At 41.4% G+C, this 11479-nt stretch overlaps 1 protein-coding gene across 3 annotated transcripts; it reads right to left on the bottom strand.

Moving 5' to 3' along the window:
- Nucleotides 1-837: 837 nt before the first annotated feature.
- LOC116716177 (gap junction gamma-1 protein-like) lies at nt 838-8705 on the bottom strand. Of its 3 annotated transcripts, none has more exons than XM_032557065.1 (5): nt 8452-8705; nt 3082-3353; nt 2790-3012; nt 1844-2521; nt 838-1619 (listed from the first exon to the last, which is right to left on the bottom strand). In XM_032557065.1, exons 2-5 carry the CDS (start codon nt 3319-3321, stop codon nt 1606-1608), a joined length of 1155 nt encoding a protein of 384 aa, XP_032412956.1. In that variant the 5' UTR covers nt 3322-3353; nt 8452-8705; the 3' UTR covers nt 838-1605. The 3 variants fall into 3 exon arrangements, with proteins under 3 accessions (XP_032412956.1, XP_032412958.1, XP_032412957.1); XM_032557067.1 differs by lacking the exon at nt 8452-8705 and adding an exon at nt 8272-8441; XM_032557066.1 differs by lacking the exon at nt 8452-8705 and adding an exon at nt 7406-7804.
- Nucleotides 8706-11479: the final 2774 nt, after the last annotated feature.

Raw genomic sequence — 11479 nt, 5'->3', positions numbered from 1 at the left:
AGAATGGCCATCGAGTGTGTGGATTTGTTTTGCTGATAACTGGACTGAATTGTTCTGGAGGTCAGAAGCAGGCATTTAGGCAGATTCACAGCACGGTGATCCAGTTTGCATTTTTTCCTGCTTCCTTTCATCCGAGGATGAGGAGTTGAGATATAGCTCAGGAGAAATCTCTGAAAATTAAACAGTATAGTGACAAGTTATAAGTGTTAAAATTTTAAAGGGATAACTTTTGCCTTTTTCCATGGACAGTAATTTTGTCAGGCACATTTATAGCTTACAACATGATTTCAAAATGGTGATTTCTACTCAAGTTCGGTTGTGGATATTGACTGCCTGATTCAAATAGAAGTAAATTGTGTTGCTTTCCTCCCATCTGCCCACTAGATGTCACTGTAGGGCATCATTTGCTTCATTTCAAATTAAAAACAGTCCAAAAAAATAAAAAATTGTTGGGAGAAGTTCACTTAACTACTTAACACAACAAGTGAGCTGGTCCACTTACTCATTTGGACGTTTATCCATAGAGAAACGGACACTATGGGACCAGAGAATTGATTCAAATATATTTATTTACTCTGACAAAATAATCTCTACAGTTACAAAAACAAAACAAAACAAAAAAAATCTACAAAACTTGCAATAGGAAAAAAGTCAAAGTATAAATCATAGAAGGAGTACCATATTCAAAACTGGAATGTTGTTTCTTGCAAAAACGGGAAGTGATATCATACAGGAACGATCAGTCTGCAGCCGAGGGTTGTGAAGGTAACTATGAAGCTATGGAAAGGTTTGAAGTCTTAAAGCTACAGATCAGAAATCTATTGAACTGAACATGTTAAATGACTCCGGTCTATTCAGAGCCGTTTCGTCAGGATGACCGTTTGGCATCTTTAAAGGAAAACATCCATCTTCTCTGAACACACTGGAGGAACTCTGCATTCTACTTGTTAAGCTGAAAGCTGTTAAAATGAAATTGTAGATGAAAAACATTTCCCATTAATTAAGGATTCAAGCATTGCCCAGGTATACATTTTGGTCAACTGGACTTTCAAACACATCTTATGTACCAGTTCTTGGTCAGGATGGGTTAAGAAAATCTTGCAAAGAGAAAAAAGATATGGCAGACTCCAATTGACAGCCTGAGGCTGTGCCGTTTAGGAATCCAAGAACAATAAGCCTCAACATTCAGTGGCAGTTTACGAGAGCAAAAAGAAAGCACAAACTATTGGCTCAGCCAGAGGAGTTTGGAATTTTAAGGTCTTAGCTGGATGAGGATTATTGCATGGCTACAAATAAACAGGATATGTGTAAAGATCAGGGCTTAACTGAAGGCACAGTCTAGGTTTGGCAAGCAGAAAAACTCCACATGTGGCAGGCTTTCAAGTTTACCGTCACACAGATTCTGTCAGCAGTTCCTTTGCTTTGCACTGACCACCAATACTGAAAGGCACAAATCTTTCATTCACACAAACACATTCACACACAAACGCACACTTAGGTCTCCCTCAGTGGTACGACTGCTTTCCTCGTGTGTGCTTCCCCCCCGTTCCAACATTTAAGGCCAGTAGGAATGGGAGGACAAGACATCTGAGGCAGGAAGCACGCTCAGGCATGTATTCCTGGGAGAAGGAACAAAAAACAGAAACAGTCAGCAACTAAGTTTCATCAAATCTGGACTCAGAGTTAGCTCTTCTAAGCTACATCCTCTGAATCAGTGTTCACTCTATCAATAGAAATTATGCACATAAAAATATCTTCCAATTATCCCGATACATTTGCCAATTGTGCTCAGTCTTAGAACTGATCTTGGTCCAACTCGTCCAGCTCAACATGTGATCATTACCTTTCTCGCTTGACTCTCCTTGCTTTTCTTGTGCGAAGTTGAGGCGGTTCTGCTCAGCAGCTGTCTGTACAGCTGTATTCACCTCCGGGCTGCTGCTGCGTGAGGGGCTTCCTTCATCCGCCTGGTATGCAAGATCCAGATGCTGCTGCGCCATCTTCAGATGCCTCCTCAGCCGCTCCAGTTCCCTGGATGATGGACCCTCGTCTCCAAAGCTCTCTCTGCCCGAGTCGCCCATTGGCAAGTCCCTCAGCTCTCCTTTTAGCTTCTCCTTCTTCATGGTGGCGTGGTATCCTGGCGGGGCCGTGGGTAAGGAGCGGGACGAGTTTGGACGTGGAGTGCGCCGGGAATTAAGAATGGCACGCCTGCGGAACGTGTCACGGATGCCACCGACGCCCAAATGGAGGATTTCCAGGACAGTGAGGAAAAGGCAGAGGAAGGACACGACGTACATCACCAGCAGGAAGATGGTTTTCTCAGTAGGTCGGGACACAAAGCAGTCCACCGTGTGTGGACATGGGGAGCGAGTGCAGATGTAGGAGGGGATCACCTCAAAGCCATAGAGGAAGTACTGGCCAAAGAGGAATGCAATCTCAAAGGCAGAACGCCACAGCAGCTGGCATACGTAGACTTTCATAAGTCCATCACGCAGAATCTGTCGTCGACCATCATGCTTTGTTTCTGCACCGTGACAGAAAAAAAGCAGAGAAATGGAATGAATTTATTTGATGCTTTTCTAGTTAACACCAAGCATTTTACACTGGAGCCAACTTCAAACATTTGCAAAGATGTTGCCCAGGAGCACATTGACACCTCTGGCAGGAGGAAATCAAAATTGAGCCCACAACATTTGGATTGCAAGGCGACTATACCAGCCGAACCAGTTATCCAGAACCTTCCCTCCCATCAAAAAGGTATTCAGTCTAACTTAAATGCATTCTTGACTTGCCTTTTTCTTTTTTTTCTGGCTTGTCCGGTTCAATCTCCTCAGCAATCATCGGATCCTCCTCTCCGTTGTCCTCTGCTTCTTCATAGTCCCGCACCGCTCCACGGCTGACTATAGGCATCCTCTTCTTGTTCCGAATGGGACGGTACTCTGTGTCATCCATGCGAGCGATTTTGTGCATGGCAAAGCCAAGGTACATGATAGTGGGAGTGGTGATCATTATCACCTGAAAGAAAAGGCACAGGTCAGAGGGGGGAAAAAAAGGATCAAAACGCCTTTATATTTGACAGGCTACCTGAAAGATCCAGAATCTGACATGTGAGAGCGGAGCAAACGCATCGTAGCACACGTTCTCACATCCAGGCTGTTGGGTGTTGCAAACAAATTTGCTCTGTTCATCATAGTAGATGGTTTCGCCACCAACGGCTGTCAGCACGATGCGGAAAATGATCAGTACCGTCAGCCAGATCTTCCCCACAAAGGTGGAGTGGTTTGAGATTTCATCCAGCAGACGTGTCAGGAAGCTCCAACTCATGGTGCCGAGGAAACCAGAGCACTAAGTCAGATCTGAGGGAGAAACAATGCTTTAATGTGAATATTCAGGTCTTTCCTAACAAAACAAACTATGTTTAGCATGCTCTGTGCAGGTTCTGCTTCCTTCTTTAGGTGTATAACATTGAAAGAGAGAACAGAGTATGAACCTGATGCAGCTGATGCAACATGCTTTCTGAAATTAATTCCTACTGTTCCTTCTGAAGTCAACCCTTTGTATCAAGACCTCAAGATTTAACATGTCTAACAGATGTTCACTGATCTGATATACTTCCACTCAAAAAAAATGAGGGGAACTTATACCAAGGCTCTTGCAAAGTAAAAAGCATGCGATTGGTCTCCTTCCCCCCTCTTTACTACAATGATTGATTGCTAGGATTTCAACAGATCTGATACTACTTGTCTACTTAGCAACAGAGCTGGATAAATTCTGAAAATTGCTTGCATTCAAATAAAACTAGAAATTCCAAGACAGAGTTAAGCAGCCAACCTTCATGTCCCAGATTTGTTGAGTACAAAGGAAGTGAGACCACAGACACCAGTGGCTTAATAAAGCAGTTTGGTAGCGTTGATGAAAGCAGCCTGTTGTAGAGAAACTGGCCATAAGATTCAAGTATCCTTTAGTCCAGCATGTAGAGCTACCACTTCAGAGAATTTGTTGCCAATACTTAATTTCACATTAGGAGCAAGTATCTATGAATTGAAATAAGAGGAAAATTGTGTTATTGTAGTCCATTTGTAACAGTTATTGAAAAAAATAATTTCAGACCATTGGAACCACTGTTTATTTCTACTGCAATTCCACCAAGTGTTTAGTGGAGCTAAACACTTGTGGTTTCCGGCCATGAAAAACTTGCCACTTTTGCTGGTAGGCTGGTTCATGATCTGGAGCATCCCCCTTCAGTGGGAAACGCCACAAGGCTCATCATTCAAGGAACTCACTGCAGCAAGACCAAGACTAATTTTCCCAACATAATCTAAATATCTTGGGGAATGATTTCTGTCCTCTAAGAGGACAATGCCTATTCTCACAGAACACGGTTCCAACAGAGAGTCTCATGACCAGCTTATAGCCCTGACCTCTCAACCCTATTAACATCATTTGGAGTTCAGCTTCAAAGTGTTGTTTCTTTAGCTTTCTGGTTAAAGAATAAAATGGTGACCGCAGTTATGCAAGTCTGCATTTTTGTACGATTGGATAGTTGAAGTTTGAGTAAATAAGACGATGACAACCTTTCAGTTACATAATTAACTCCTCATCCCATCCATGCATTCTCTACCAAAATTTCACCCCTTATATTTTGAACAGCTCAGACTAAAGTATGACTTGTACAAAGAAAACAAGGAATTTTGTTTTAAAAGTTTAAAGCCATCCAATAGTTCCATTCTCTGAAAAAAAAAAAACTTCTGCTAATTAGTATTGGGTTTTTAAGCATTACACATGCCCTATGACACCAGTTACTTGGAATCAAAAGGGGTTCAATTGCAGTTGGTCAATAAATTTAGTCCCAATAATTTCAAGTTCTGACCAGACTCCAAATCTAAAACCAATTAGAAATATGTACAAGCTTCGATACATTAGTATATTCTTTTTGCTTTTGGCGGTTACTGCTCACCCTGGATTTATACTTGGATTGTTAGATTCTAAAACTTGGCTTCAGAAGGTTTCCAGATTGTTTTCAGTTTGAGAAACCCCTGAAATTTATAGGAGAGTTATTTTCACCCAGTTCTTTGGTTTTAAGTTGCTTTTCTAAATTACGCCTTGGGAAATCATTCTAATAAAATCCATTTGTCTCTACACATTTTTTTAAGATCCTTAACTGAGAAATCTGGCTTTGCTTTGCCAGCCTATAAAACTTAAATCTGAATATTTGGGGGTTTTAATCGTCTTGTTGGACAACAGAAGTACTTGGAAACAAATTGTTGTTTTCCCTCCCCATTTTCTAACACTTTATAGACCACATGAATAACAGAGCAAAGAATTTGTTCCCAACCATTACTCAGCTAGATTTATAAGCAATGCTATTACTCAAACACCCTTAATTGGGGTTATAAAATACCCCAAACAACATCAAACTTTGAGCTTTACACGTCTGAAGTTTTTTTTGTTGTTGTTTTTCTTTTAAGAGAAATGTACATGGAGTGAACAACAATGTCTGATAAGAGATTATGCCAAGTGCTTTGTTTTCCTCAAAGTTCTATAAAACTGAACATATTAATCTTTTCGGTTAGGGCATAAAAACGTCTGGTAGCAGTTTAGTAAACCCACAGTCTCACTACTAACTGGCATACAACGCTTAATCCCAAAAGAAATCCAAGAGCCCACCAGTAAACTGCAGCCAGGAGACCTGCTGTGGCTTTGGACGGCAGGAATTATTGTACTGAAGCAATGAACACACTCAGGAATTTATTTACCACCTCGCAGCCCTGTAATGATGTCATTAAATTACCCTAAACATGGCCAGGATCTACAACAGAACAGAGCTTGGACTTTCATACTTCACAGAAAGAGTGATTCCTGTTTAGTGGAAGACAACTTCTCAAACAAATGTTTGCACAATGTTCATTGAAAGTCTCTTCCCATGCAAGATGAATGGCACCAACATGGATGAAGATTTCCTTTCAGAAGAAGAAGAAAAACCATCCAATGAGTCACAACAAAAAAAGCCAAGCTACAATGGCTTCATTCGTCAAGTTCACCCTGTAACAAACTCCCACCTTCAGATGACGAATTGACCAAACCGACTTGCCTGAACCTGAGGTGCCTGCTGGAAAAATCTGGAGCTTCCAGGAGACTAAAGCAATGAAAACAGTCTGTGGAAATTATGGCTTTTGAAACCCAGACCTACAAGCCTCCTACTTGCAGACACATCGTCTCATTAAGTCAAGCAAGCCCCGGTAAATACCGGGTCTTGCTTGTTGGAACGTGCAAGGATGTTTGACCAAACAGCACCTTGATGACCTTGAAAGAAAATTTGGAGACGGAAACAAGCACAGCTGCACAGCACCATCTGCTTTGCTCCCCAGACTATATGATTATATCCTACATATGTAGCCGTCTTGTCCTAAAACTGTTCACAAAAAAAATAAAAATAAAAACATTCATGTGATTCATTCATTTAGCCTCAAATGACCTGATCTGACTCACTGTGAATGGTTGGGTTACTCACAGCTAGTAAGGAATAAAATTTAAAAGCCTTTCTGGCAGCAACCAAAGCAGCTCCTCTCTTTAAACCTCAATTTAAGAAAAAACACCTCAGATATTAAGCCTATTTTTACTTGAATATGCCAACCAAAAGCATCTTTTCTTTTTCTAAAGGTTTTGAACAGCCCCAGAGCCTTTCACCGCTAATGACCCATACAATTAGAGAGGGGAAGCATGCCAAAAGCAAGAGCTAAAAGGTGACAAATGAGTGCCCAGAGGGTTCCACTTTATTTCTGTCATGCAAAAGACTCAAAAGAACCTGAAGAATTTCAACTTACTGAGCCTAAAAATAAAAAAAAAAAAAGAGGAAGTTTGAGATGTAGATTACACAGACAAGGAGTTTTCTGATTTAGAGGAGAATATGCCAAAAGAACAAGCTAATGGTTGATGAAATGTCACATCAAGACTTCCAAAGAACAGAAGCTTCAGACAGGACAGGGGCTCAGTGACCTTTCCCACAAATCACCTCCAATAAAACACAAAAGGACACATGCCAAAGGCAGCGGTTTATAAGGGAACAAATGATTTGAGTTTAGATCTCTCTCAAAACCTCAAGACCAACTCAAAAATCTAGGGTTACTCAACCTCATCAAAACAGTCCAAGAAGTCCAACACCGTGGGCATGAATATGTTCAGACTTAAGTTGATTTCAGCAACTCAGATGAGCCTTATGACTGACATCTACAATTAAACAGAACTTTTCACCTCAGTCCCCTCAAGCAAAGCAGTTAGGTGCACTTGAACTCAACCGTCTGAGTTAGATTTCAACTTGCATCTGAAGAGTCTTTGGATGTATAAAAATATTTGTTTAGACATCTCACACTTAACCGTTTACCCTCCAAAAGTGCAAAAAGCCCCTTACCTCCAGAAGCGCCAACAGCTCAACAGCCACCAATGTACAGGACTAAAAGTCTGGAGTAAATGCAAACGCCGCCACCTCCCACCAGCACAAACTAAACTTCTCACAGAGTGGCTCACATTTGCCAGTGTAGGCAGTGATTTAATGGCTTTTCTGCTTCAGGAGTCTCTCAGCGCCAGGATATTGTGGGTATGCAAGAAGGGTGGGGGTAGACTGGAGAAATTTGGGCAAAAGATCTGGACAAAGCAAAAGGCGAGTTAACATTCCTGCTTAACCAAAACCAGAAAGCTTGAATTCTTAGGGTTCACAGAGCAGAGAGAGGACACTTGAAATCCCTTTCATGCAGTCTGAGCAGCAAACCTAAGAATCTATGGCCATCACGACTTCCCCCCCCCCCCGTGGCGTCAGCCATAAGGTTTAAATCCACAAAACTCATCCTAAAGGCGGCTTTTGTCAGATCCTCGTGAACTGCTCTGTTTTAAAGACGCCACGATGAAAAATAGATGAAAAGCACAAAAGAGAGGAAAGAAAAAAGAAAAAAAAAGAAAGGAAAAAAAAAAAAAAAAGAGAAAACTTCCAAGAAGCATGAACACGCTTTGCTGAGTCAGACTTGGATGTTTTGGAAATTGTGGCATTCCAGGAGGAAAACAAAGTGCTGCCAAGCTTTAGTGGGAGAGAAAAAAAAAAAAAAGACAAAAAACACCGACTTAAAAGAGGAAAGTCAACCATAAGTACCAGCCTAGCTTAAGCCACTAGTTAGAAAAATAGCTGTTGGTTTTTTTTTTGTAATTATACACCCCAATTAGACACGCAGTCACCTAAGAAAAATATTCATTAAGGTTTTTCCATTGAGACTGGAAAACACTCACCTCTCTACGACACGCGCAGCTCCAGAACTCGCCACGCGGAAAAAAAAAATATATATATATAAATATAAAACCCCACTAAAAACTATCCAAACTGTGAAAAGTCAACTTTCTACACCTTAAAACGCCACAGCGAGCTTCAACTTGAGGAAACTAAACAGTTTGTTGGTGCCAAACACTCACCGTGTGCGCCCCAGGCTCCGCGCGACTTCTCTCCTCGCGCTTAATTGCCTCACCAGGTTTTTCTAATTAACGCTCGCTCTCTCGCGCGCTCTCTCTCTTTCTCTCTCTCTCTCTCATTGACGTCCGAACCAGCCTACGCTAAGAACCCATGCGGCCCGCGCTGACCCCATGTGTCGGGGTCCCGAACGAGAGGACAAAAAGGAGAGCTTTGATTCCTCGAGGCTCCTCGCTGCCCTCCTTCCTCCCTCCTCCACCTAACTCGGCCCCATTCAAGGAGAAGGAGGCCCCTCCAGTGAAACCTGAGATCCGCGACACCGACTACCGTCCTGCCCTCGTGACAAAAGGACCGGGAGAATCCCATTACATGTTTCATAAGAAGCAGCGCAAGTGTCGCCGCGTCATTTTAGGTCTCCACTCTGAGACGCTGCAGGACAAACTTTTTTTTTTTTTTTTTTGCCACAAACACGCATTTAAGACAATTTTATTCATTTAAATCTTTGACGGTTAATAATTAAACCACACATATTTGTTTATTATTATTATTATAATACTTAGAACACATGTGGAAAAGACCAAATAAATAAAAAATAAAAAACTGAAAATAAACTACAGTGTATTAATTACTTTTTCAAAATGTTTGCCACAATGCCAATTTCAATAAATAGATTGTGTTTTAAAGCAACAGTTAATTTTAAACAGCCACTTTGTTTCTGTAGCAACTAGCTGCGTGATGCTAACTTACAAGATGGAAGATAGAAAAAGTAAATAAAAAAATCAAAGCTATTTCGGCTGTATTATTTTTTATTTAAAACTTCCTATGCTTTTTTAAAAAAATTATTATTATTAATTTTATATTTGACTCAGTCACCCAATAGCGTTTGACCTTTTCTGACTTCCAATAGCTGGTGCAGTGCTAATGCTAGCTTGTAAGTAAATAGATAAAAAGTTGGGATTTAGAGTTAGCTACCCACATGTTGCTACAGCACTACAGCTAATAAGACTTTTCATAGCATCACTGCTACAAACAGGTAGCTACATGACCTTATTGCTACATTTTTGGCTCTGTAAATGGAAAACAACCAGCAACTTTATAATCAGCTCATTACTGCTGAATCATTTTGTAAGGTGTCAATTTCATTTTTTCTGTCCTGCAGCGTTTTGCCACGTTAGATTCCTTGTTGTTGCATTGATTTCACAAATATTTCTGTTTCATTTCCTTTGACGAGAAAATAATAGTCTTCAGCATATTGCTGATGTCTTGTTTTAGTTATTCATATCAAGTGTCCTTAAAAGAATACCACATGTAATTTGTTGGTTTTATTAACATTCGGTTGTCTCATTTAACTCGTTTTTCTTGATTTATTGTTCCTGCCCGTCTCTTTGTAAAGGTTTTATTTGTGGTGTTTTTATGTGTATTTGTTCCTTTTTTTTTTGGTTTTGGTAAATAAATGTTTTTAGTTCGAGTCTCTCTCATGTTTTTTATTTTTAAATTCCTTTAATTTCATAGAAGTTTGGCCTGTTTTTAACATCACTTTTCATTCTCACTAACAATCCTTGGTTTCCCTTCGTGGTCATTTTTGTCACACTGTTTATTTGTTCTTTTCTTCAGGTTCGTGAGCTCAACAGTAATTGTCCAATGAAACCCTGCGCAGGCCGAGCAGGCTGCTCTTATGCGTTATTATTTTAAAAATGTCCAAATATATGCACTCAATTGCCATCATCGTGGATCCACAGGCTACAATAGGCCCCCGCAATAAATCCAGGTTTTATGAAGGTTGTAATGTTCACTTTTGGATTTATGATTCAACTTTATAGCAACTGCGGAGGCTGTTGAGTTGCTTTGCCGTGTTTAAAGAGTGAGAGTTGTGTATAATATTCAGTCTGACCTCCAGCTTTAATGGCCTGCACAAAATATTCAACAAACTGCAGCTTCCAAGTTGCTCGGGGGGAAGTTGACTCAAAGTGTAAATATCATAATCTTCAATAGTTCATTCAGGGTCTTGTGTGAGACGACGGTGATGGTGCAATGCCGGCTGAGCAACGAAGTGTTGAGTTCAGGACCTCCTGTTAAAGTTTTACAAATCAGAACTTTACAGCTCCTACATCCATCTCTATAGATCGTAATACAGGGCTGTGAAAAAGTACCAAGTTGGTGACTTTAAGCTCATGCAGGACAATGATCAATGAAGACATGAGCCCAGTCGAAGTCCAGACTTAAGTCCAGTCCTGTCACGTGAACTTTAACCTGCCAAATTGAACAGCAGAGTGGGTCAGAATTCCTCCAGAGAAGCTTCAATCAAGGTCAGCCAGACCTTGATTCATAAGGTCTGTTTTGGTTCTATTAATAACCAAAGTCGTCATACAAGAATATTTTCCACAGAGAACAAGAGCTGTGCACTGTAACATTCGGTCCGTCTGTATGTGGAGGAGCCGATGTTGTGCCCTGGACCGCAGCTTGGCAGCCCCACCGGTCTGACGGAGGACTGCGAGACTGCAGCTTTTACACGCGGCGGCCCCACCGTCCAACAATCTGGTTGATTCTGGCATTCGACAAAAACAACAGATTTCTCACTGTCATGCACGGCGCAGCTGTGGCGCTCCAGACTGAGAAAGAGAACCTGAAATGTTTGGAGGAGGGGGCGAGGAGTCAAACCAGGCCAGATGTCTGCACCGGGCCAAGCTGCCCTGCTTCCTGTCGGCCTATCAATCCTTCTGTGCTCTGATAAGTTCTGAGTGAAACATGAACTTATTCACCTGCGTCTCTTTTGTGTTTGCAGACCTTGGCTTTGGATCAGTAGTACGCTGGGAGCTATGGAAGAAGAAGAAAAAAGGGGGGGGAAATTGTGAGCCAAACAGGCCCACAAATTGGTTGCGGGAGCTTGACAGGGTCGTGTGAGGCTCTGTAAGGGCTTCAAAATTCTTCCTTACACTCCTGCAGAGAGAATATTAGCTGCATCATTAAGGGCAGGACTGACTGATATGAGGTACTTTTGATTTTTGCCCACCCGCGCAGCATACGCGGCCTCTC

This window comes from Xiphophorus hellerii, chromosome 24 (genome assembly GCF_003331165.1).
Source record: "Xiphophorus hellerii strain 12219 chromosome 24, Xiphophorus_hellerii-4.1, whole genome shotgun sequence".
Lineage (NCBI taxonomy): Eukaryota > Metazoa > Chordata > Actinopteri > Cyprinodontiformes > Poeciliidae > Xiphophorus > Xiphophorus hellerii.
Note: the sequence above shows the minus strand (reverse complement) of the source record. Positions and strands in the feature narration are given on the sequence as shown.